Source organism: Ranitomeya variabilis, chromosome 4 (assembly GCF_051348905.1).
Source record: "Ranitomeya variabilis isolate aRanVar5 chromosome 4, aRanVar5.hap1, whole genome shotgun sequence".
NCBI classification, from domain to species: domain Eukaryota; kingdom Metazoa; phylum Chordata; class Amphibia; order Anura; family Dendrobatidae; genus Ranitomeya; species Ranitomeya variabilis.
Genome location: NC_135235.1, coordinates 461,423,710 through 461,450,491, shown reverse-complemented (window position 1 = coordinate 461,450,491; position 26,782 = coordinate 461,423,710). Strand labels below are relative to the sequence as shown.

General features: G+C 45.5%; 1 protein-coding gene across 6 annotated transcripts in view; it reads right to left on the bottom strand.

The window, feature by feature from the left end:
- SLC35H1 (solute carrier family 35 member H1) overlaps positions 1–26,340 on the bottom strand; it is a 30,479-nt gene extending 4,139 nt beyond the window's left edge. The window contains exons 1-9 of one of the 6 annotated variants that reach the window (XM_077251658.1): positions 26,020–26,309; positions 25,012–25,128; positions 23,178–23,340; positions 21,898–22,048; positions 10,372–10,435; positions 10,213–10,285; positions 1,943–2,111; positions 1,329–1,412; positions 750–925 (exon numbers count right to left, since the gene is read on the bottom strand). In XM_077251658.1, coding sequence (XP_077107773.1) covers positions 750–925; positions 1,329–1,412; positions 1,943–2,111; positions 10,213–10,285; positions 10,372–10,435; positions 21,898–22,048; positions 23,178–23,315 — 855 coding nt within the window. In that variant the 5' untranslated portion in view covers positions 23,316–23,340; positions 25,012–25,128; positions 26,020–26,309. Of the gene's footprint in view, positions 1–749; positions 926–1,328; positions 1,413–1,942; positions 2,112–10,212; positions 10,286–10,371; positions 10,436–21,897; positions 22,049–23,177; positions 23,341–25,011; positions 25,129–26,019 lie in introns of those variants that run through there. The other 5 variants (XM_077251656.1, XM_077251657.1, XM_077251659.1 and 2 more) reach the window with 5 other exon arrangements.
- Positions 26,341–26,782: the final 442 nt, after the last annotated feature.

The window sequence follows — 26,782 nt, the reverse complement described above, 5'->3', positions numbered from 1 at the left end:
ATGAGGACTGCACTCAGCTTTTTACAACAGCGGCTCCATTTTGTAATGGGGATAAAAGTTCTCCATTCTGCCGATCGGTTGATAGGTGACAATTTGTTTTCACCGAACATCCCCTTCAAGTCCCCCTAAACACATTACATAGCCTCAGATGTGCAATCATTTGGCTGACAGCTCTGACCCCTCACTCTCACACACAGGAACAATTGGCTGAGCGCTGCGATGAGTAGTATGGTGGAGGTTTATATTCATGGAGCACAAAACGGATCAGCCACTGGAATTCAGCAGAACAGATGCTTCCCTCCGTGACACCTTCTGCTGAGAGAGAGTTGGGAAGCCCCATAAACAGACTGTTGGCTGTTCCCACAGACTTTAGTCTTAAAGGGGTTGCCCACTACTAGGACAACCCTTCTCCATCTAAATGTTTGGCCCCCGATAAAATAAAAAGCTTATACTCACCTCCCGTGCCGATGCCGTTTCAGCAGTGCCGATACACGTGCTCCTGGTGCTCTTGTGCGGTTGCATGACACGTGGTGCTTATAAGCACTGGCGTCTGTGTCCGCCTTCGTACGAACTGAGCGTATAGAGGAAGCCTGAGATCAACTGCAGCCCTGGCTTCATCTTCATGTTCACTTCGACAGAAGGTGGTGACATTGACGCCAGCACTGACTGAGTGCCGGAGACCACACGTCATAAACTACAGAAGCTTTATGTGCAACATATTAACAACATCAGAATAGGAAGACCTGTACCTTGAAGATGCCAGCGATGGAAAGGGTGAGACTGGATGTTTTTGAAACCAGTAGAAATTCTGAATATCCAAGGCCAAATGCAAGCAATCCTCCTATACCAAGGGTAGCTAATAAAAGCAGAAGGCTGTGGACATCTTGATAGCGAAAAAGCTGTGTTGAAGTGGATACGTGCAGACCTCAAAAAGAGAAAAGGCACGAATAGTTTTTAGCACTGGATTGTGAGACTTTATACATACAAGTATGGAACTCATGGACTAACCACTCTAAAATCTGACAAGAGGATACATCAATGCTTAATAAGTCATGTTTTCCATTCAGAAGTCTAAGAAAGTAGGGTGAAAACCATCATAAAAGCTTTCATAGTCATTTATTATGAACTAACTGACACAAAAACAAATACGATTAAGAATCAGACGGAGAACTTTAAAAAAACTTGAGAAAAGACATAACAATTCACAATTACTATTGTGTTTCAGCTGTTTACTGCGTATCCGGTAGGAGCAATTCTGAATCTACCCCAACACCATTACTCAACAACCACTAGTCTTCCAACAACATAGTATATTCTTAAAAATGTACCTTCAATGCCAACGAATAATGGAAATAGGCTGAGGAACATGAGGGGCTGTAAATGAAACATGGTGTCTATAGGATTCTGTAAACCTAGAAGATAAAGCAGTAAAAACAGCATGTTTAAATAGTCCCGGCAGTAGGTGCGTGTAAGCAGCCCCGACAAGAAGCACATATAAAAATCCACTAGAATTTCCCTGCACCACAATACTACTTTATTCAACAAAATGTAGAGAATCTTATTTAGAATTTTTCTTTTATTTGGGCAAGTGATGATGGACTCATCGTGACATATTGAGGGGCTAGACCGCCCTACCAAACCAGGATTGTAAGAAAATGGTGATGGAAGTACGTATTAAAATGACACCATGATGTGCCCAGCAAATGTGTTAGGGTTTGCACCTGTTCCGGCTCATTGATAGTTTTCTGCATACTTTTTTCAAGATATAACTAATTTCTATCACTAGCAAATACTCAGTAGATAAAAGAATTTTCTTTACCAATTCCTTATGGTCAGGTTGTTAATAGTTAGCAATACCTCTATGGACATCTTTAGCTAGACTTCACACGCTGCACGGTCGGATGGGAAAATGTGGAGATGCTATTCCATGGATGACACTTACCGAGCTCTGCTTTCTGCATGAGGATCTGGGTAAGGGTCCATCTGATGCCCCCCAGACAGGACGCAGCAAGAACCAGAGAAAAGCCTCTGGCATCAAACTGTGTTGACTTGAATGTGAACATGAAGAGGCCTCCAGAAATCAACAGCACCACTAGGATCAGAGCTGGTTTCTACAAGAGATAGAGTACATTGCAAAACATAAGCATTTCGAAAAGTTCTCAATTCTGGACACCGCGGTAAACTTGTGCAGAGACGGCAACAACCATGTTCAGCCGCAAATGCCTTCAATATCAGAATAAAACGTGGCAGCTGTCACCCACTTCACCGGTTCCACACATGGGGTCCCAAGGTGTATACGTCCTAAATTTTTTATTGATTCTGCATGCGAACAACGTGACTACAGGGAAAGAACATTTGTCCCCTGTCACATATTAGTCATGAACTCCTTGTCCGTAACCTCCATGATCTCCACATGCACATATACCCATTTGTAAATCTCTGCAGGCTATGGTCTCTATACCATGTTTCTACAATTGGGTCCCATGCACACAGCAAAGAGGCAAACATGGTTTCCTTCCTTAAATCGGCACCGCATCTCTCTCATTTTCACATTCTTTGGGTCCAATGGGTTGGACCATAAAACAGTGCCATATTTTAGCATTATGCCTTGACTTTGAAGAACAGGGAAGAAACCCATTAAGCAATCTGTCTGTGCATTCTTGGGAATCTTTAAACAGTCATCTGACACTTGTCATATATCCTTTATAAAATTGTCTCCTTTTTTCTACTACAGATAGTTGAATTTGTAGTTTTTTGTGCTAAATTCAGAATTAAAATCCTATTTAATTAAAACAAATATTTGCATTTAGTGAAACTGCTTCTTAAAAGGGTTGTCCTGGATTTTCACACTGATGCCCTAACTTTGGGATAGGTCAAAAATACGTACGCTACTTACCTGGTAGCAGTGTTTTTTCAGGAGCCATGACAGCACAACGAGAGAGAGGGGATCCGCCCTTCAGGGACAGGAAACCTCAGGCATAAAAAGGGCGGCACCTCACTCCCCCGCCAGTTGGTTTACAGAGTACGAGCGGACCTTTTAGGTTAGTAATACACAACAATATTAAATATGGTACAATTCACCCAGTGAGTAAACTTAGGAATTACTACAGGAAGTGTCGATCCCAATAAAGAAAAGGGTAGGGAATATAAGGGTGCTGTCATGGCTCCTGAAAAAACACTGCTACCAGGTAAGTAGCGTACGTATTTATTCAGTCGCCATGACAGCACAACGAGAGACTTTCAGAGAAGTTAAAAAGTGACTAGGGAGGGACTACTGCCTCCAGCACCCTTCTCCCGAATGTGAGGTCGGAGGAGTCACCTAGATCTAATCTATAGTGCTTAAGAAAGGTGGATGGAGAAGACCATGTGGCCGCCTTACAAATGTCTTCAATCGACACGTCAGCTCTCTCAGCCCAGGATGTGGCTACCGCTCGAGTGGAATGAGCCTTTATACCTTCCGGAATTTCCACGCCACCTGCGGTATAAGCAAGAGATATCGCCTCCCTAATCCATCTGGATAGTGTATTTTTCGATACTCTAAGCCCTTTCCTAACTCCCTGGTAGGATACAAATAAGGAGTGATCTTTTTTCCAGGTGTCTGTTACTGAAATGTATCTGAGAAGACACCTACGTACGTCTAAACAATGAAACCGATGTTCCTTATCATTAGAGGGATTAGAACAGAAAGAAGGTAGGACCACCTCTTGGGATCTATTAAATTTTGAGGCAACCTTTGGAAGATAAAGGGGGTCAGGTCTCATAATCACTCTATCTTCCCTAAACTGCATATATGGAGGCTGTCTCGACAATGCTTGTAGGTCACTAACCCTTCTCGCAGACGTGAGGGCAACTAAGAGGGCTGTTTTGACCGACAGGATTTTGATTGGAACAGTATCAATAGGTTCGAACGGGCCTTGTGTTAGAGCTGAGAGCACGAGATTTAGGTCCCATGGGACTATTCTTTGTTTAATAACTGGTCTGGATCTGGTAACAGCTTTGAAGAATCTAGATATCCAGTGATTATTGGCTAAGTCAGTATTATATAGCGCCCCCAGGGCTGAAACCTGAACTCTGAGGGTACTGGTGGCTAAACCCATCTCTAGGCCCCTTTGTAAAAATTCTAAAATTTGCGTAATATTAGGTTTTTGATCAATTTGTGCCCCCGAACTTGAAAGGAATCTTCTCCAGACCCTGACATAGATGTTAGTCGTGGAGGCTTTCCTACTTTTTAGCAGTGTATTGATAAGATTTTTAGAGAATCCCTTCCCCTTCAGAAGTGACCTCTCAAATTCCACGCTGTTAGGTGTAAGTTGGTTACTCGTGGGTGTAGGACTGGACCCTGGGAGAGGAGGTCTGGTATCTCTGGTAGGATCCATGGCTGGGAAATGGACATGTTTCTCAGCCATGGGAACCACGATCTTCTGGGCCAGAACGGGGCTATCAGAATCACTCGGGCCCTGTCTTCCCGAATTTTCCTCAGAACTAAAGGAATCAGATTTAGAGGGGGAAAAGCATAGGCGAGCCTGAAGTTCCAGGAGATTGAGAGAGCATCGACTGCGTATGGGTTGTCCCCTGGACTTAGGGAACAGAAGTGATGTAGTTTTCTGTTTCCACGATTGGCAAAGAGATCTATTTCCGGACATCCCCATAACTGTACGATCTGATTGAAGACAGCCGGTTTCAGAGACCAGTCCCCTTGTTTGAGCTCGTTGCGGCTTAAATAATCGGCCCTGGTATTTAGTTTTCCCTTTATGTGGAGCGCTGTAAGGGAGAGCAGGTGATTCTCGGCCATCTGAAAAATACGATTTGCAACATCCATTAATGATCTAGACCGCGTACCTCCCTGGTGGTTAATATAGGCAACGGTCACTTGGTTGTCAGAGAGTAGTCTGACATGTCTACCCTGTAGAGGTATAAGAAACTCGTTTAAGGCACGTTCTACCGCCAACAATTCTTTTAGATTGGAGGATGACGCTCGCTCAGGCTGGGACCACAATCCCTGCACGCAATTATCTTCCCAGTGAGCCCCCCAACCCGTGGGGCTAGCATCAGTTGTCACTACTCGCGTGACCCGATTTGACCAGGGTACTCCTCGACGAAGATTTGGAATGTGTGTCCACCAAACTAGTGAATCAGTGGCCTCAACCGATAGAGAAAATTTGTTATCTAGGCTAGCGCCCAGCCGACGAAAATTATGTAGCACATCCCACTGCAGAGTCCTAGTGTGAAATTGTGCCCAGAGTACTGCCGGAAAACACGAAGTAAGAGAACCCAAAAGTGACATCGCCCCCCTTAAGGAGATTACAGGATTATTAATTGCTCTGGTGACCAGTCGGTGAATACTGTGGACTTTCGAGTCCGGCAGGCGACATTCCTGCTGAACCGAGTCTACAATAAGACCCAAAAACTCCTGTGATGTTACGGGCTGAAGACGCGATTTTTTGAGATTAATAACCCATCCTAAGCTATGTAATGCTGTTATCACTTTTCCCAACTGGTCTTTACAGTGTGACTCTGAACGTCCCACAATTAACAAGTCATCTAAGTATGGAATTATTAGTATGTTTTGTTCGTGAAGGTGTGCCATAACCTCTACCATGATCTTAGTGAAAACCCGGGGTGCAACTGCAACACCAAAAGGGAGTGCTCGATACTGAAAGTGCTGTACCGTGCCGGCAAGAGAAACCGCCACCCTGAGAAAGCGCTGATGATTTACATGTATTGGGACATGGTAATAGGCGTCTTTCAGATCTAAGACGACCATAAAGCAATTGTGAAAAAGTAGCTTTATTGCTGTTTTCACAGATTCCATTTTAAAGGATGGGATCAGCAAGAATTCATTCAGGCCTTTAAGGTTGATGATGGTGCGATACGACCCATCTGGCTTTTTAATCAGGAATAAAGGGGAGTCAAACCCCTTACCTCGTTCCTCTGTGGGTACCTTAATCAGAACCCCCTTTTTTTGGAGATCATGGACTTCTGACTCCAAAGCCAATTGTTCTGCGGAAGAAGAACGGATAGGAGTTAATTTGAATTTGTCCTGAGGCATCTGATGGAACTGCAACTCTAAGCCCTCTTTGATGATACTGAGGATCCATGGACTATTGGTGATCTTCAACCAGGCTGGATAGAAGGCTAGAAGCCTACCACCCACCTGGTCCGCCAGTCATTGAGGTTTTTTGGAGTCTCGAGAGGAGTTAAACATATAACCTCTACCTCTTCGTCTGCTGTTGTAATATCTGGTCGAATCTCTATTCGGCTCCCTCTCGGATCTTCGGCGATAAGACCATCCTCTGGTGTAATCCTTCCTGTAAAAGGGTCTTCCCAAAAAAGGGAATCGTTTTTTACTGTCACCAGCCTTCTCAAGCAGCTCATCTAGCACTGGACCAAACAAATGAACCCCCTCACAGGGGATGCCACATAATTTTGACCTGGCCTGCAAATCTCCTGGCCAACATTTTATCCAGAGTGCTCTGCGGGCTGCATTGGATAAGGCTGAGGATCTTGCGGCCAGCCTGACGGAATCCGCTGATGCATCGGAAAGGAAGGCTGCCGCATCCTGAATTATGGACATAGATGACAGGATCTCACTTCTAGGAGTTTTATCTTTAAGTTGGTCTTCCAGGTGGCCTAGCCACACCATCAACGACCGGGCCGTGCAGGTGGCCGCAATTGCTGGTCTCAGAGATCCCGCAGATGTCTCCCAAGCTCCTTTAAGGAACACATCAGCTTTCCTATCAAGCGGGTCTTTCAAGTTGCCTAAATCCTCAAATGGGAGAGACGATTTTTTGCACGCCTTGGCCACCGCAGCATCTAATTTTGGGACCTTGTCCCAAGAAGACGAAGCCTCTTCCTCAAAAGGATACCTTCTTTTGAAAGCTGGTGGTAGTGACCCCTTCCTTTCGGGCTTTTTCCACTCCTTCGTAATCAGTGACTTGATTTTTTCTACTACCGGAAAAAACCTTTTGGATTTACGGTCTATGCCTTTAAACATGATGTCCTGAATAGAACTTTCAGACTGAGTTTCCTCAATCCCCATGGTGTTGTTAACAGCTTTCACTAGATGATTAACCCTATCTAGCGAGAGACAGGCTCGGCTGGACTCTATTCCTTCAGAGGATGATGAAGACGGAAGTGAATCCGAGCTCACACCGCCTGACTCAGAATCCACATCTGACACTGGGGATGAAATTTCTTTCCTTCTTTTGGTGACCTTTTTTTGAGAGCTGGAATTCATGGAATCTCTGACCTCCTGTCTAACCAGGTCCCTAAGAGTAGACGTTAGGTCAGGGGCCTCCTCCTCCAATAGATGCTGTATGCAGGATTTGCACAGCTTCTTTTTATGTCCCTCTGGAAGTGGTTCCGTACATATGGCGCACTCCCTATGCTTGGATTTGGAGGTACATTTTCTCCCCTAATAAGGAGAGAGGGAATACAAGGAGGGACAGCAATCAGAAGGCATACTTTCACGTAGCTCACTTACCCGTCCCTGTAGCGAATGGTACCGTAATTGGGGGGTCCTTATCAGCCGGAGGTTCCTTACGGCCTGAGGACTTTGATGATCTCTGAGCCGATCTAGCTCCACCAGCGCGACTACTGCCACTAGACCGCTGCTGGGAGCTGACCTGAGGCTCTTCCAATTCATGCTGCTGCTGCTGCTGCTGCTGCTGCCGCGATGCTCCGTCCGACGAATCCATTGCAGAAATGAAGAATCAGGAGCAGCTTGCAGCTCACACGAGCTCCTTAATAAACCCCCACGGTACCACCCCCTGATGGGGGACAGCAGGGAATCCAGGTGGTGCGAATTGCACTAAGTGCAAATAGGGCACGCTCCCCAGGGCCCCCCCGCAACGCCCCTGAGATCCGGCGCCATCCGGACGACAGGGCGCCGCCATTACTCGGGGACGGCACTACTGCGCATGCCCCGTCGCGTCATCAAGCCGTGCCGCCCGTCGCAACATCCGGAAACGTCACTTCCGGCTGCGACTGCAGCAACGCCGGCCGACACGCGCGAGGAGACGCCAGTACCGCCCGGAGTAGACAGCGCGCCCGTGGAATAGCGCACAGATCCCCTGAGGCACCGGCAGGCACGACCCCAGGAAAGCAGCCCCAATACTCACCAGGTACATGCGGCCCACAATAGAAGTCGGCTACCCCCAGAGGCCGCTTCTCTCTGCTGTCACCGACACAGACAGTGCCCCTGCCGTGTGGTGCTTCCACAACCTGATTAGACCGAGGTAGGGGACCCCCGCTACCTGCATCGGTCTGTCAGACGTGGGATCTCTTCTTTTAATCTTCAACCCTCTTCATAGGGTCTGCCTGAAGAGGTTCCCCGTCAGGGACAGGAAACCAACTGGCGGGGGAGTGAGGTGCCGCCCTTTTTATGCCTGAGGTTTCCTGTCCCTGAAGGGCGGATCCCCTCTCTCTCGTTGTGCTGTCATGGCGACTGAATAAATATCCGATTGCATGGGTGAGAGATGCGGCACCTATTGATTTGGGGGGCAGGAGTGCAGTTCCCAGAAGAGGACACTATACAGTTGAAGGAGATGTGCTGTGCTCTTCTGACTGCCACTGGCATCAGGAACAGCGGGGGTACCAGATATTTTTGACCTATCCTAAAGGTTAGGCCATCTATGTAAAAGTCCTAGACAATCCCTTTAAGCATGCAAAGTTACAAAATAAGGACATTCCATAAAGGATCCACAATTTTGACTACTACTACTTATACGGCATTTATAAACACAGCCAACCCAAATCCTACAGACTCATGGACATCGATGAGGACATGTGCAACCACCTCTTTATCCAAAATAAGTCTGAATTTTGTGGCAGAAGATGGGTGGTGGAATCCCATTATTCCAAGTCGAGAAAAAACCTTTAGGCTATGTGCACACATATTTTTGAGGTCTGCGGATTTTTCCGCAGTGGATTTGAGAAATCCGCAGGTAAAAGGCACTGCGTTTTACCTGTGGATTTACTGCGGATTTTGTGCGGATTCCACCTGCGGATTCCTATTGTGGAGCAAGTGTAAACCGCTGCGGAATCCGCACAAAGAATTGACATGCTGCGGAATGTAAACCGCTGCGTTTCCGCACGTTTTTTTCCGCAGCATGGGCACAGCGGTTTCTGTTTTCCATAGGTTTACATTGTACTGTCAACTCATGGAAAACTGCTGCGGATCCGCAGCAAAATCCGCAACGTGTGCACATAGACTTAGGCTCTGCTCCCACGGTGAGCCTTTGATGCTGTGTCAAAAACGCAGCTTCTTCCGATTCCAGAAAAAGTGGAGGGGATTTATAGAAATCTCATGCCCACTGTGTTTTTTTTTAATTTTTTTTTTTAACACAGTGTCAGACTTATAGTGTGTGTTTCAAATCTACATCAGGTCAATATCTTTTGCAAGTGCCCTGATTTTTAGGCACAGATTTTTCCCACAGAAATTCATTAGATGCAGAAAATCTGCAGGTAAAAAAAATGGAGTCCTCAGTGGAAACGCATCAAAAACGCATGTAATCCACACATCAACAAAATATTGTCAATACTAGGAAGTGTGAAAAACAAAGCAACTTTATTTAAAATATGACACATCAACAAGAGAAAAGAACTCATATAAAAAAAAAAAAAAAACACACTAAAAATGCAATTAAGCAAAATTACTTAACAAGGTGCAGAAATTATGCAGAATTATCTGCAACATCAAAAACTCACCAAATACTCATTGTGGGAACATGGCCACGTGCACATGTTCAGTATTTGGTGAGTTTTTTACCTCAGTATTTGTAAGCCAAAACCAGGAGTGGAACAGTCCAGAGGAAAAGTATAATAGAAACACGTCACCACTTCTGGATTTATCACCCACTCCTGGTTTCAGCTAACAGATTCTGAGGTAAAAAACTCACCAAATACTGAACGTGTGAACATGGCCTAACTTAAACAGGTTTTAATCTTCAAAAGACCCTGGAGATACCCCCACTACATACAGTTTGTTGCGTGGTACTTTTCCATTAAATGCTTTAGTCTCACCCTTTACCCTAATTATGGCCTTTAATTAGCGAGTTACATGACTAGAGAATCACGACATATTAGGAAACATACAGTAAATTAATTATTTTGGCAAATTACTAGTTTTATTATGTAATATAGATGACACATAAGTCATGGAACCATACAAACCCAGGCAAACACCATCTCCACCCAGCCTGAGTCACTCACCAATTCCTCTAACTTGAAGAGCAGTGAGAAGAAGAGGATGAAGAGAACGGCAGAAGACTTGGTCATGGTGTACCTGGTGAGCACATAAATGGTATGTTACAAATATCATGTTTCCATCATGACTTGATTCACACCATTACACAATTTGCCCAAACTCACAGAGACACAGTGATGTACAGGAAGCTCCAATTGGAAAGTCCAATGTCCAGAGCGGTGGCCAGAGCTGAAAACAGGAAAAAAGACAACTTTGGTAACTAAAATAGTAAAACTAGTGCTGCATGGGCTGTATACCACTTTTGTCCACAGGCTGTATCCACTATTGCAGCCACATTCAGACTACTCCCTTTGGGCATGGAGACGTTTACTAACTATAGAAAATCATGTGCCAAGGGCGTAATTTAAAGGAGGAATAAAGCAATGAAACCCCAAACAAGTGCATTGCAGGAATGTGGATAAAGGGTGTTTGTCCGGTCACACAATATTGATGACTATCCATCAATAGGTCAACAATATCGAATCGGTGGGGGTCCGCCGCCTTGAACCTTCACCAATTAAGCTCTTACTTGCTCTAGTGGCCAGATGTAAATGATTTGAATGGAGTTACACTGCACCACTCCATCTAATATGTAGTGGATATTGTCAGGGACTGCAGAACAGAACCTATTCATAATATGGGGTGGGCCATCTACTGTGAGCGAGCAAAATGCATTTCTGGGGACTACAAGCATAAGCTCCTGAGATGGTGGTTTCTGTGCCAACTGTACAAGCTATACAATATGGATAAAATGCTAAGACCCCTATTATACACATCTTGAATGGGACTAAATGAAAAACCCGAATACAATGAATAAGTGATGTGTCTCAATACTTTGCTTTTATCCATATATAGTGTATATACTATGTCAGCTGATGCTAAACTATTTTGTAACATATCTGTCAATTTTCTGATAAGACCACATAGCACTGTAGAAAGAAGTCAATCTGTCAAAATAATTATATAGCCATCAAAAATAGATAATATAATAATGAAAACAATTAGGGTAAGTTCATACAGGACGCTCGCTTTTGTTGTTTTTTTTTTCTGCAGCAAAACCTGATCTTCTTGGCAGGAAAGAAGCTGCGTCAAAAACGCAGGTTTAGGTGCGTTTTTTTTTCTCTTTGTCCATGCTAATGTCCTTGGATTTTCAGCAGCAAAAACGCAGCAAATAATGATGTGAAGGACACCCTGTTCCTCCCACGTCACCAATCCGTGACGTCACTACACAGGCACAGCTCTCCGGCGCCCCCTTTGTCTCTCAGGTCAGTAAGGGAACTGCACCTGGAGCAAATGGCCGCTGGGGAGACCGCCCTGTTACCCACGCTGGGTATTCTAAGATTCGCAATCAGAGTAAAAGGATCAGCCCAAAATTAATTTATGATTTAATTGCCTTAAGGGCGCACTAGGTAATTACAAGAAATATACAATCAAAATATATCAAGAGTTACAGTCAGAGCACAATATAACAATAATAATACAAGGCTTAAAGGTATAAAGCTGGAGGTCAATTTACCAGGTTGAAGGTCGCTTGTGGAAGCCAGGGGGCTCTGCGCTCCACAGGTAGACAGCTTAGTTGCTGGGCAGCCCCCAGAAAGCGTGTGCTTGCCCCCTCTGACTGGCCTGCCCTCTTTCGTAGTTCCTCAGTTAGTCATCTTCTTCTGTGTGTGTGTGTGTGACTCTCCAAGTGTCCTCAGCTCTTAAACCTTGCTGTGTCCCTCCGCCTGTAGCTGGGTGGGCTTAGCAATCTCCACCCCTCTGCCTCCCTGCAAGATTTATTCCAATTTCTAATAAATAGGATAACTTCTCTCAGGATGATCGGAACAGCACACGGGCAGTACCAGCGCCTGTGGTTTGTTCTACCGGGATCAAACCTGGACCCATTCGGTCCCTGTGGGAGGCTGATCTCTATATCTCAGGTTTCAGACCTCCCACGGACACGGGAGTCGCACTGTTAGATGCGCAATTTCTTTAGGGCGAGGGGAATATTTTTTATGAGCCAGTACCTCGGACGATGCGTCCATAATTCACGATTCTATGTTGGAGACGGTTCGACTGGACGACCATAATAAATGTGTATCCTGTGGCCACTTGACATGCGTGCTTTAATTAAGCCCCCAAGCACCTCTAGGTCCCCTGCTGGTGTGGCTTCCTCACTCAGGCTTTGAAATGCTATCTGCCTGCCACATTGTGCTCAGCCCATTACCATACTAATAGGAACTTTATTCATTAGAAAAGGTGGGGGCCAGGAGCACTCCTCTCTGCAGACCTGTGACCAGGAGACAAAATGGAGTCACGCCAATCTCTGTTAGTATGCCCTTCCAAGATGGCGGCTGTTCCCTCATCACAAATGATACCTGCGTTTTTGCTGCGTTTTTTTCAACATCCATTCAAGTCAATGGGTGAAAAAAACGCAGCAAAAACGCTGAAAGTAGTGACATGCTCTATGTCCAAAAAACGCAGCAAAGCACAAAATACTGATCATACAAAAAAAAAAATCTCGAACCATGTCCGCTGTGGTCTCCCATTCTCCTCCAGCTGCAGTGGAACCTGCTCAGCAGAGACACTGATCCCAGCATCTAGCTCAAGTAGATACTGTGCGTTTGGTTACAGCTGCCATTCCAGGCTCAGCCCCTGTAGCCAGCACTGATTAGCGGCGAGCAGACGTTCCAGGTACTAAGTTCTGCTTTTCTTCTACTGAGCATGCCCACGGGACGACCTCTCATTGGTGGTCGAGGGTCACATTCTCAGGTCCTGTAGCAGCTCCGATTGGAGCACTAGGAAGGTCCTGGAAGGCTACAGATATAAAAGGTTCTAATGGCTGTTCAGCCATGCGCTAGTCTAAAGCAGAAATTGTGTGTGTGTGGATGTGTGACTGAATCTGGTGAAAGCTCCTTAATCATACCCATCCCTAGTGTGGTTGAATGTTCTTGGGTGATTGAGCTACCTAGCGCCAGAGTGTGCCATCCAGCACTAGGCACGAGTACACAGCGTCAATTAGCAACGACCACCAGTGCGACGCCTTGCGCAACTAGTGCGCTTTCCTGGCCCTAGTTAGGGTGGATAGTGGCAACCGCCAGAGTGGCGTTGTACGCACTCAGTGTGGTAAATCATTATTTAGGCTTTTTCCTGGCACCGCAGTTGCGGCGCCGAGCGCTAGTGGTCTAGAGGGACTCTAACCCCGTGTCCTTGGGGCAGAGTCCTGTGACCCAATACTAGCGTTCTCTCTGCGGTATTGAGGCCCTGTGACCCAACAGGGTTCGCTTCCTTAAATACCGGGTGAAGCTAACCCGTGTGTGTACACATTATACCGCCATATACTGTCCGCCATTACCGAGCTGCAGGTGTCATATCTGCACGGTGGACCCCGGGCTGCGAACGCACCTTATACCATCCTTATAAATATTTGGTGCGTTCCGCCAGCCCTAACACAATGTGTGTGCATGAGATTTCTGAAATCTCATAGGCTTTGCTGGTATTGTAAAAAGCAGCTGAAAATTTGTATAAAAAAATTCCTTATCTAAGAACTGGCCCAATATTTATGGACATAACTGTTTATCACTCATGGTAATTCTGTTTCATGTCACCGGTCTTATCCATGTTTTTTTCTTTTTTTTCTGTGCTATGTTGTGCATAAATATGTGATTCTTCAGAATTTCTTCTTTGCCTGATGAAGAGACCTGTGCAGTCTCAAAAGCTTGCAATTTGTTACCATCTTTTCAGTTAGCCATTAAAAGGTATCAATCACTGAGGACTCTCCATTCTAAATATTTTTCTATAAAAAAAAAAAACACGCAGCAAAAACGCCCTGTGTGAACTTACACTTAAATACAATGCTCAAAAAAAATAAAGGGAACACTAAAATCCCACATCCTAGATATCACTGAATGAAATATTCCAGTTGTAAGGCTATGTGCACACGTTGCAGATTTGGGTGCAGAATTTTCTGCACAAAATCAGCATCTCCTGGCAGAAAAAGCAGCTGCGTTTTTTATGCGTTTTTGTAATCTAAATAAAGATGTATTATTGAACAAAAAAAAATGATTTGTGATGTAATTTATAGTCCAACCTCCTCTTTTACATTTGCCCAACCCACACACCATTACACACACACACAGATAGATATAAATATAGATAGACATAAATATAGATAGATAGAAGGAATGAGATGGATAGATAGACCTATAGATAGATATATACATAGATCGATAGATATCTATTTATATAGATCTATCTATCAACTATCTATCTCATTCCTTCTATCTATTATATCTCTCTCATTCCTTCTATCTATAGATAGATAGATAGATGGAATGGGATAGATAGATATGGGATAAATAGAAAGAATGAGATACATAGATATATCTATTCATATCTATCTATAGATATATCTATGGATAGATGTAGATAGATATATGGATAGATATATCTATGTATCTATCCATATATCTATCTACATCTATTCATAGATATATCTATAGATAGATATATGAATAGATATATCTATCTCATTCAATCTATCTATCTATAGATAGATAGAAGGAATGAGATGGATAGATAGATCTATCCATAGATACAGTACAGACCAAAAGTTTGGACACACCTTCTCATTTAAAGATTTTTCTGTATTTTCATGACTATGAAATTTGTACATTCACACTGAAGGCATCAAAACTATGAATTAACACATGTGGAATTATATACTTAACAAAAAAGTGTGAAACAACTGAAATTATGTCTTATATTCTAGGTTCTTCAAAGTAGTCACCTTTTGCTTTGATGACCGCTTTGCACACTCTTGATGAGCTTCAAGAGGTAGTCACCGGAAATGGTTTTCACTTCACAGGTGTGCCCTGTCAGGTTTAATAAGTGGGATTTACTTACTTACTTACTGAATAGACTGTTAGAATTTGTATTATGGCAAGAAAAAAGCAGCTAAGTAAAGAAAAACGAGTGGCCATCATTACTTTAAGAAATGAAGGTCAGTAAGACCGCCCCAGGAAAGGAAGACCAAGAGTCACCTCTGCTTCTGAGGATAAGTTTATCTGAGTCACCAGCCTCAGAAATCGCAGGTTAACAGCAGCTCAGATTAGAGACCAGGTCAATGCCAGACAGAGTTCTAGCAGGAGACACATCTCTACAACAACTGTTAGAGCTCATTTCCACTTGCAAGAGAAAAAACGGTCCGTAATCTGGACCGAAAAAACGGATGTAGCGTATGCGATTGTCATGCGAGTGTTATGCGAGTGCAATGCAATTTTTAATCGCACCATCCGTTTTACATCCGTATGACATCCGTTTTTTTTCTCTGCAACTATTTTTATACAGTCATTTACAGGACCATTTACAGTGTTCTATGCCTCAGAATGGTAATGTTTCCGTAAAAAACGGACGGAGTACGGATGGTCCGAGACTCGCAGCATGCTGCGATTTTTTTCTCAGTCCGATTTCAGCTGAGAAAAAAAAATCGCAAATGAAAAGACACCTATTGAATAATATTGGTCCAAGTGCAATCCGATTTTTTATCGGATTGCACTCGTCCGTTTTCCTCGCAAGTGGAAATGAGCTCTTAAGAGGAGACTTTGTGCAGCAGGCCTTCATGGTAAAATAGCTGCTAGGAAACCACTGCTAAAGACAGGCAACAGGCAGAAGAGACTTGTTTGGGCTAAAGAACACAAGGAATGGACATTAGACCAGTGGAAATCTGTGCTTTGGTCTGATGAGTCCAAATTTGAGATATTTGGTTCCAACCACCGTGTCTTTGTGCGACGCAGAAAAGGTGAACGGATGGACTCTACATGCCTGGTTCACACGGTGAAGCATGGAGGAGGTGTGATGGTGTGGGGGTGCTTTGCTGGTGACACTGTTAGGGTACTGTCACACTATACGATTTACCAATGATCACGACCAGCGATACGACCTGGCCGTGGTCGTTGGTAAGTGGTTGTGTGGTCGCTGGGGAGCTGTCACACAGTCAGCTCTCCAGCGACCAACGATGCCGAAGGCCCCGGGTAACCAGGGTAAACATTGGGTTACTAAGCGCAGGGCCGCGCTTAGTAACCCGATGTTTACCGTGGTTACCAGCGTAAAAGTAAAAAAAACCAAACAGTACATACTTACATTCCGGTGTCTGTCCCCCGGCGTTCTGCTTCTCTGCACTGTGTCTGCCAGCCGGAAAGCACAGCGGTGACGTCACCGCTGTGCTCGCTTTCCGGCCGTCCGGCGCTCACAGTGCAGAGAAGCAGAACGCCGGGGGACAGACACCGGAATGTAAGTATGTACTGTTTGGTTTTTTTTACTTTTACGCTGGTAACCACGGTAAACATCGGGTTACTAAGCGCGGCCCTGCGCTTAGTAACCCGATGTTTACCCTGGTTACAAGCGAACGCATCGCTGGATCGCTGTCACACACACAACGATCCAGCGATGACAGCGGGAGATCCAGCAACGAAAGAAAGTTCCAAACGATCTGCTACGACGTACGATTCTCAGCAGGATCCCTGATCGCTGCTGCGTGTCAGACACTGCGATATCGTATGGATATCGCTGGAACGTCACGGATCGTACCGTCGTAGCGACCAAAGTGCCACTGTGTGACAGTACCCTTAGGGTATGTGTCCACGTTCAGGAAACGCTGCGTTTTTGACGCAGCGTTGAGCAGCATGCATAAAAAACGCAGCGTCCAGATGTTACAGCATAGTGGAGGGGATTTCATGAAATCCTGTCTCCACTATGCAGTAAAAGACGCATGCAGCACACCCGAGAAAACTCACATGCGGCGCGTCTTTTAGGAACGCAGCATGTCCTTACATTGCAGAAAAAACTCAAGGACACCGCAGGTGACCTGCCAGTGACCTCAGGTGCAGATTTGGTCAGGATTTTACCTGCATAAAATCCTGAAGCAATCCTGAACGTGGACACATACCCTTAGGGATTTATTCAAAATTGAAGGCATACTGAACCAGCATGGTGAAAACAGCATCTTGCAGCGGAATGCTATTCCATCCGGTTTGCATTTAGTTGGACCATCATTTATTTTTCAACAGGACAATGACCCCAAACACACCTCCAAGTGTAAGGGCTATTTGACCAAGAAGGAGAGTGATGAGGTACTACGCCAGATGACATAGATATATGGATAGTTAGATAGATATATGGATAGATATAGATATGTCTATCCATATATCTATCTACATCTATCCACAGATATATAATAGCAAGGCCGATGTTTATTAATGAACATGTTTAATTTAAAAAAAAAAAAAGGGTAAAAAATGGCGTGGACTCCCGCGCAATTTTCTGCGTCAGAGGGGAAAGCCGACGGCCGTGGACCAATATTTGTAGCTTGGAAGGGGGTAATACCCATGGCCCCTTCCCAGGCAATGAATATCAGCCCGCAGCTGTCTGTGAAGCCTTTACTGGCTATTAAAATAGGGGCACCCCCCAAAAAAAATGAAATAGGGTCCCCCTATATTTTATAGTCAGAAAGGCTACGCAGACAGCTGCAGGCTGATATTCATAGCCTAAAGTGGGGCCATGGATATTTGACCCCCCCAGCTACAAATACCAGCCCCCCCAGAAATGGCGCATTCCAGCACTTAGCCCCTCTCTTCCCACTCCCCTGTAGCGGTGGGATATGGGGTAATAAGGGGTTAATGTCACCTTGTAAGGTGACATTAAGCCCGGTTAATAATGGAGAGGCGTCAATAAGACGCCTATCCATTATTAATCCTATAGTAGTGAAAGAGTTAAAAAAAATAAAGACACAGCTAGAAAAAAGTATTTTAATATTCTTAATTTCACCATACCTACAATCACGCCTAATTCCTGTGACGCCCTCGATCGCCTGCAAAAAATTAAAAATAATAAACCAACCGTATACTCCCTTTCCGCCGTAGTCCAATTAATAACGAGGGTCCCACGACGATCTCCCCTATAGAACAGTGACATCGGGTGATGTCACTGCTCTATAGGGCCTCCAGTGACACACTGACAGACAATGGCTCCTGCAGTGCATAACTGAAGAGGTTACCGGAGTTCAAGGTCTCACTTTATGGCAATGCTGTGTGGGAATTTTCCCACACAGTAGTGCCACAATTGAGAGTAGGAACTATTTCTCACAGCGGTGGAGGAATACAGTGCGTAAGGATACCTTCCGTCATTGTATTGCCGGAGCCCCTGGAGAGCGGTCCCATCAGCTGATGTGGCAGCTGTTCACGGGAGATCGTCGTGGGACACTCGTATTAATTGGATATCTGCAGACACTGGGAGTATATTGTTTGTTTATTATTTTAATATTTTTTTACAGGTGAGCAAGGGCTTCGGGATCAAGGTGAATGGTGATTATGTACTCTATGGTGTATGTACTATATGGGGCAGTCCTACTCTACGTATTTTATATTCGCTGTGCCATTACAGTCTCCTAAATGTATTACAAGAAAGACCACATTAAATGCAAACTGTACCTGAAGCATTTCTGAATCACTCTCATGGCGCCAGGAATGGCGAGTGCAGATGAAGGCCGACCAGGTCCGGGTAAGATGTTCTGACCATAAGGAGCACTGGCTTCTCCCCCTTTTCTCTAATTTTACATTGGTTTGTGGCTGACCACCACTGTTGCCAGGCGCTGGGTTATGTACACCATTCTTTCTGTGTTCACTCTGATAGATAGGCTGCTGTACACACACACTGCAGCCCTTCCCCGCCCCAGGCTCTGTTTGATTGTGCAGCTGTGTTTAAGCCTGTCTCACCCTTCATCTGTGGTGCTGGTTAGGCAGTGTGGAGGTTGGACCTGAAATGTCCGGACATCTTAGGCTACTTTCACACTGGCGTTAACTGCAATACGTCGCAATGCGTCGTTTTGCCGAAAAAACGCATCCTGCAAAAGTGCTTGCAGGATGCGTTTTTTTTTGCATTGACTTACATTAGCGACGCATTTGCGACGCATTGCCACACGTCGCAACCGTCGTGCGACGGTTGCGCCGTGTTGTGGCGGACCGTCAGGACCAAAAAACGTTACATGTAACGTTTTTTGCTCCCGACGGTCCGCTTTTTCCGACCGCGCATGCGCGGCCGGAACTCCGCCCCCACCTCCACGCACTTCCCCGCACCTCACAATGGGGCAGCGGATGCGCTGGAAAAATGCATCCGCTGCCCCCGTTGTGCGGCGGAGACAACGCTAGCGTCGGGGACCTCGGCCCGACGCACTGCGACGGACCGAGCCCGACGCTAGTGTGAAAGTAGCCTTACCCAGACCTGGTCGGCCTTTATCTGCGCTCGCCCTTTCTGGCGCCATGGGAGCGATTCAGAAACGCTTCAGGTACAGTTTGCATTTAATGTGGTCTTGCTTTTAATACATTTAGGAGGCCGTAATGGCACAGCGAATATAAAAAACGTACAATAGGACTTCCCCATTATGAGAATGCCTTGGTGTGGCGGGGTAGCTTTAAGAATTGATCAATTGTTTGCTAAATGTCTCATTCTGAAATACAGTTAGAAATCAGTATGTGCATGTGCACTTTATGTATCGCGTTCTGACCATAAGCAGAGCTGGCTTCTCCCCCTTTTCTGTAATTAGCCGGATGATGGGACTACTACTGTCCCATCATTGGCTAATTTGTCAATCACTGTCACTGTAGCAGGCATAGCCCGATGGAACTTGTAGTCCCATCGGACGATGCCTGCACACACACACACACAACCCCCCAAAGACCCCCCGGACAGCCCCGCACACACCCGAACAGCGCCGCACAGCCCGCAGACCCCGCCCGCACACACAGTCACCGCCCACACACTTCCCTCCTCCCGATCTGCAGCGTTTCTCGCACCCACATCCGCAGCTAAACCACAGATTTTTTTTACATCTGTGGTTTTGCGGCAAATGTGCCTGATTCAGTGCAAGTCTATGGGTGCAGAAACGCTGCAGTTCCGCACAAAAGAAGTGACATGCTGCGGAAAAAAAAAAAAAGCTGTATTCGGTGGGGATTTTTCCACAGCATGTGCACATCAAGTCTGCGGTTCCCATAGACTGACATTGGTTGTGCACTACACTGCGGATTTAATGCAATTCCACGCGGCAAAAAAGCTGCGGTTCCGCAATCAAATCCGCAACGTGTGCACATAGCCTAAATCTTTATTCATTACATAGTGGAATGTGTTGAGAACAATAAAACCTAAAAATGATCAATGTAAATCACAACTAATATCCAACGGAGGTCTGGAGTTGGAATGATGCTCAAAAATCAAAGTGGAAAATTAAGTTACAGGCTGATCCAACTTCAGTGGAAATGCCTCAAGACAAGGAAATGATGCTCAGTAGTGTGTGGCCTCCACGTGCCTGTATGACCTCCCTACAATGCATGGGCATGCTCCTGATGAGGCGGCGGGTGCTCTCCTAAAGAGATCTCCTCTCAGACCTGGGCTAAAGCATCTGCCAACTCCTGGACAATCTGTGGTGCAACGTGACGTTGGTGTTTAGTGCAAGACATGATGTCCCAGATGTGTTCAATCGGATTTAGGTCTAGGGAACGGGCGGGGCAGTCCATAGCTTCAATGCCTTCATCTTGCAGGAACTGCTGACACACTCCAGCCACATGAGGTCTGGCATTGTCCTGCATTAGGAGGAACCCAGGGCCAACCGCACCAGCATATGGTCTCACAAGGGGTCTGAGGATCTCATCTCAGTACCTAATGGCAGTCAGGCTACCTCTGGCGAGCACATGGAGGGCTGTGCAGCATGCCAAAGAAATGCCACCCCACACCATTACTGACCCACTGCTAAATAAGTCATGCTGAAGGATGTTGCAGGCAGCAGAGCGCTCTCCACAGCATCTCCAGATTCTGTCACATGTGCTCAGTGTGAACCTGCTTTCATCTGTGCACAGGGCGCGAGTGGCAAATTTGCCAATCCTCGTGTTCTGTGGCAAATGCCAAAAGTCCTGCACGGTGTTGGGCTGTGAGCACAACCCCCATCTGTGGATGTCTGGCACTCAGACCATCCTCATGGAGTCGGTATCTAACCGTTTTTGCCGACACATGCACATTTGTGGCCTGCTGGAGGTCATTTTGCAGGGCTCTAGCAGTGCTCCTCCTGTTCCTACTTGCACATAGGCTGAGGTAGCGGTCCTGCTGCTGGGTTGTTGCCCTCCTACGGCCCCCCTCCATGTCTCCTGGTGTACTGGCCTGTCTCCTGGTAGCACCTCCAGCCTCTGGACACTACGCGGCCAGACACAGCAAACCTTCTTACCACAGCTCGCATTGATGTGCCATCCTGGATGAGCTGCACTACCTAAGCCACTTGTGTGGGTTGTAGAGTCCGTCTCATGCTAGCACGAGTGTGAAAGCACAACCAACATTCAAAAGTGACCAAAACATCAGCCAGAAAGCATTGGTACTGAGATGTGGTCCCCACCTGCAGAGCCACTCCTTTATTGAGTGTGTCTTGATAATTGCCAATAATTTCCATCTGTTGTCTATTCCATATGCACAACAGCATGTGAAATTGATTGCCAAACAGTGTTGCTTCCTAAGAGGACAGTTTGATTTACTTGAAGTTAGTTATATTCTGTTGTTTAAGTGTTCCCTTTATTTTTTTGAGAAGTATTTGATCAGATACATATTTCTAGAAATAGCACAGAATATTGTGAGGGTACCTGTGGGGGCCACCTTTTTGAGGTAGTCTGACCATGGCAGGATAACTCGTGTCCGTCCACTGACACACGTCATCAGCGTCCTACTTAATGCAGACAAAATGAAGATCATCAGGAGATGAACAAGGGTCATGAACAGAGGGAAGTGAAATTGCTGTAATAAAGCAAAGAATGGAACAGGTGTTATTTGGGATATGGATAAATGTATAACAATAGAATAAGGCTTAATGTCTTCATTTTAATATCTGTATAATACATGCAAAACTAAAAAGATTTCTGCCTTATTGAAATCACGCAAGTGCAAATGGGACTTGGACTACTGTATGAGCAAGGACTGTCCGTTGTACGATGGCTAGTAATCCCCCAAAAATGGATGCAGTTAGTTAATTTGGTTCTACATGGCTGGCAGAAGCGAGTTCCAATAAAGAAGCACTCCTCCCATCAAAATTTTTATCCTCAACATATTGCAATCATATTACCGTATATAGAACTGTATGCTTAAAAATGACTAATTTTGCCCTTCTACGTAGCTAATTATTTTCTTCTTCCAGTAGGTCTATGACATAATGTGATTAAAAACTGATGACCTGAATCCTAAGATCTGTGTAGAAACAGGAGGTCAACTTTCCCTGTAGGAGTCAAAGGTCACTGCAAAAGTCTATAGTAGGAGGAGGAGCGGGGCAGGAGTTGCAGATAGGGATGATAAATACAGGGAGAAGAGACTTCTCTGCTCTGTGTAGAAACAAGAAAAGAGAAGAATTAGCGGGCAGAAAGGCAAAACGAGCAACTGGAAGTACACAGTGCTGTATAATATGATGATTGCAATATATTAAAAGAATAGAAACTTTAATGGGAGTAGTGCTTCTTACGGGGCTGTCCGGTCACAACATATTGATGACCTATCAATAGAGTAGGTCATCAATATCCGACATCCTGAACACTCGCTATTATTTGTTCTGGAGGTAGCCGGACGTAAAAACTTTGAACAGAGCTAGACCGCACCGTTCCAGTGTGTAGGTGCCACAGAACATCTCCTATTCCTTCGGTGGCCAGTGTCATTCGTGTGTTTAATAAAGGCTTGGAGCTTGTACCAGCTTGAGTTGTTGGGTGCCTGACGCCCACCAATCTGATACTGATGACCCTTCCAACAGATAGGTCCTAATTATTCTACAACAGTATAACAACTAATTAATTAGTACTTGCTATCAGGTGGGTCCTGCACTTTTCTGAGCTTTGATCAATGCATTCTCCCATATGGCAGGGTGGTAACACAATTCCCCTACCTTTAGCAGCCACTTGTTGTAAAAGGTGATGCCAATAGAGAAGGAGTAGTAGAAAAGAACCAGGCCCACAGTGAGAAGACTCTTCCATATTACAGCCCAGCAAGGTAACGCCATCATCTCATCATCAGTTTTTTGCATTCAGATATCTGCATCCAAAGGGGAACTGTGAAAAAAAGACCATGAAGATGTACTAATCACACTGCGCCCACCTGTCTGCAGCAAAGAATAATCAGTGATCTACTAAACAGACCCCGAAACCCATGGCAACCAACCAGTGAGCACATCTTATAATTCTAGTGCAGTTTAGCAAATGTAAGCTAATCTAGGATTGGCTGCTAGGAAATACTTCTCCCACCCTCACAGTAACCACTGATCGCATGATTTACAGTAGCAGGACCTGATGTAACAGCCATTATCACCATTGTGACTTAAAGAGAATGCATCATCAGAAAATGATTTTGCAATTTTCACAGTGACCACAGGGGTTATTTTAGACTCATTCTTCTCGTCCTTTCAGGAACAGTTTTCAGCAGACTCCTCATCATCAGAGACAGGCTTACAATGACAGCTATTACCTCCACACACACTAATAACATGGGTCCACTAATCACTATAGGTGATGATACTGCTCTCTCTGCTCCTCCTCACTTCACAATGACCCTGACTCCAGAGATGTGTCATTGAGATTACTCTTCTTAGATTTAGCATGAAGCAGAGCTGAGAAAGCTAACCCCACCCACACCAGGCTCTGTATGAGTGTCTACAGAGAGCTGCTGATCACAGGAGGGGGCAGAGTTGGACCAGGAGGCACATACCAGCTAGTCACAGCAAGGATAATCTCCTAGTGATAAAATATTCTTTGTAAGTGAACAGCACAAAGCTCGATAAGTGACACATTGAAATCTGTGCTTTGACCTCTACCTCAATCTGTCCTCAGATTACATAGACAGATCAATAGATAGGATTGCCCCCCAAAAAACATAAATACTACAGTCCTATGCAAACGTTTTAGGCAGGTGTGGGAAAAAATGCTGCACAGTGAGAATGCATTGAAAAAGTTTATTTATAGCATTTAACAAAACGTAAAGTGAATGAACAAAAGAGAAATCTAAATGACATCAATACTTGGTGTGACCACTCTTCTCGGTATAGTGGTTCTGAAGGACCTTGGCAGGAAGGTTGTCCCAAACATCTTGGAGAACCAACCACAGATCCTCTGCAGACGTAGGCTTGTGTAAATCTTCCAGTCTCTTTATGCAATTACACATGGACTTGATTGTGCTGAGATCAGGGCTCTGTAGGGGCCATATTAACACTTCCAGGACTCTGTGTTCTTCTTTATGCTAAAAGTGGCTCTTAATCACATTGGCTGCATGTTTGGGGTCATTGTCCTGCTGCAGAATAAATGCGGCCCCAATCAGATGCCTCCATGATGATATTGCACAATGGATATGTCTGTGTTTCTCAGAATTGAGGATAACAAAACTTGGGTAATGTTGAGGACAGATCCTTACCCATCAGGTAACACCATCAGGGAGGCGTCTGATGGGCTCCCAGTGTATGCTGCAGCAGGACAACAACCCCAGGCATACAATGAGTGAAAGCAGTCTTACTTTTGCAGAACCCCAGCCTAAAAATTCTGCACAATACTGCGCATTTAATACAAAAATCTGATCTACCTGAGAACAAGGCCCTAAAGTCTCCTAAATCTGATGCTGGTGACCCCGATTCTCCCCAGAAAGAGATCAACAACCTGAAAAAAGCAATATGTGAGCAGCATTAAACGGGCGGTCTACTTTCAGGAAAGTGAACACTAAGGCTTTACAATACCTACAATAATTAACAGACAAGATACTCGATCACATTGGTTCCAGCACTGGCTCCCTGCTGCTGCACCTTGGGGTTCGGTTGCAGCATGGATGTAGGGTGAGGATTCCTGCTCTAGAAGAAACTGAACACATTTTTGAATGAAAGAGGGCACATTCCTGATCAATCTGTATGTGCAAAAGTACAACTCCTAGGCTATTCTGACAGTGGCACGCTGTCAATGTCAGTGTGGGAGTTGTAGATTGCAACAGCTGGAGAGCAGGTTGCAGACCAATGACACTGGCAGGTGTAAGCACCACAGCCCCATAACAATGTGACACCATAGCTGTGATCACCACAGCCCCATAACTATGTGACACCACAGCCCCATAACTATGTGACACCACAGCCCCATAACTATGTGACACCACAGCCCCATAACTATGTGACACCACAGCCCCATAACTATGTGACACCACAGCCCCATAACTATGTGACACCACAGCCCCATAACTATGTGACAACACAGCCCCATAACTATGTGACAACACAGCCCCATAACAATGTGACACCATAGCTGTGATCACCACAGCCCCATAACTATGTGACACCATAGCTGTGATCACCACAGCCCCAAATCTATGTGACACCACAGCCCCATAACTATGTGACAACACAGCCCCATAACTATGTGACAACACAGCCCCATAACTATGTGACAACACAGCCCCATAACTATGTGACACCAGTGCCCCCATAACTATGTGAGACCACAGCTGTGAGCACCAGTGCCCCCATAACTATGTGAGACCACAGCTGTGAGCACCAGTGCCCCCATAACTATGTGACACCACAGCTGTGAGCACCAGTGCCCCCATAACTATGTGACACCACAGCTGTGAGCACCAGTGCCCAGGTCACCAAGCTCTGTGTCCTCTTTCCTAAAGGTTATACCTATGAAGCTGTCCTCCCACTGTGCTGTCCCCATACTCGGAGTCCCCTCCCCCATCCCAAGCACAGGGGGCTGATGACTTACCCCAGATGTGTCCACACGTGTCTCCCCTGCAGTCCCAGACCTAAGTAACCTCATCCCTGCAGTCAGTGCTTCCTATCTGCAGCCCTCATTACTGACAGCATTACATCTGGCATATGACCGCTCACTGATTGGATTGCAAGCTCTTTGTCACAAGTGTCCATCACTGCTCAGGGCTGACGCGCGGACCAGCATCACGGGGTCTCCACACTGCACTGAGCCCCTGGACAGCTCCGCCCCGCCGTCCACTGCTACTCAAGGTTCGCTCGCTCCTTAGCCAAGACGTGGCTTATGGCGCGGTGCATTCTGGGAACGCTCCGTGATGTCACACTCGCGTCCTGTCCGATCCGCCATGTTGGTAGTGGCACCAGACACACAGCCCCATCTCTCTAGTTTTGCGGTGATTGTTTTCCGCTTCCTCATCTTCTGCTGTGGACTAAAATCGTAGAAATTACTTTACTGATGCAGTCTGTGACTACGCCATCCAGAGTCAGGACATGTGGGGAACCTTAGCTGGCCTGCCACAATATGGAGACCTCACCTACCTCAGCATCAGACCCTACAGTTTACACTTCCAGAAATTAAAGTCATATTTTAGAAATAAAGTAGCAAACTACCTCAGTTCTGGAGGAAATAAGCTATTCACTCAGTAGTTCATGCTTAGCGTAGACTATAAGATGTCGCCTCTAAGCAGACGGTCACCTGCCTCCGCTCCTCCATGGCTGTATCCATGGGCGGACATACCGCCTGTTCAACCTGTGCAGCT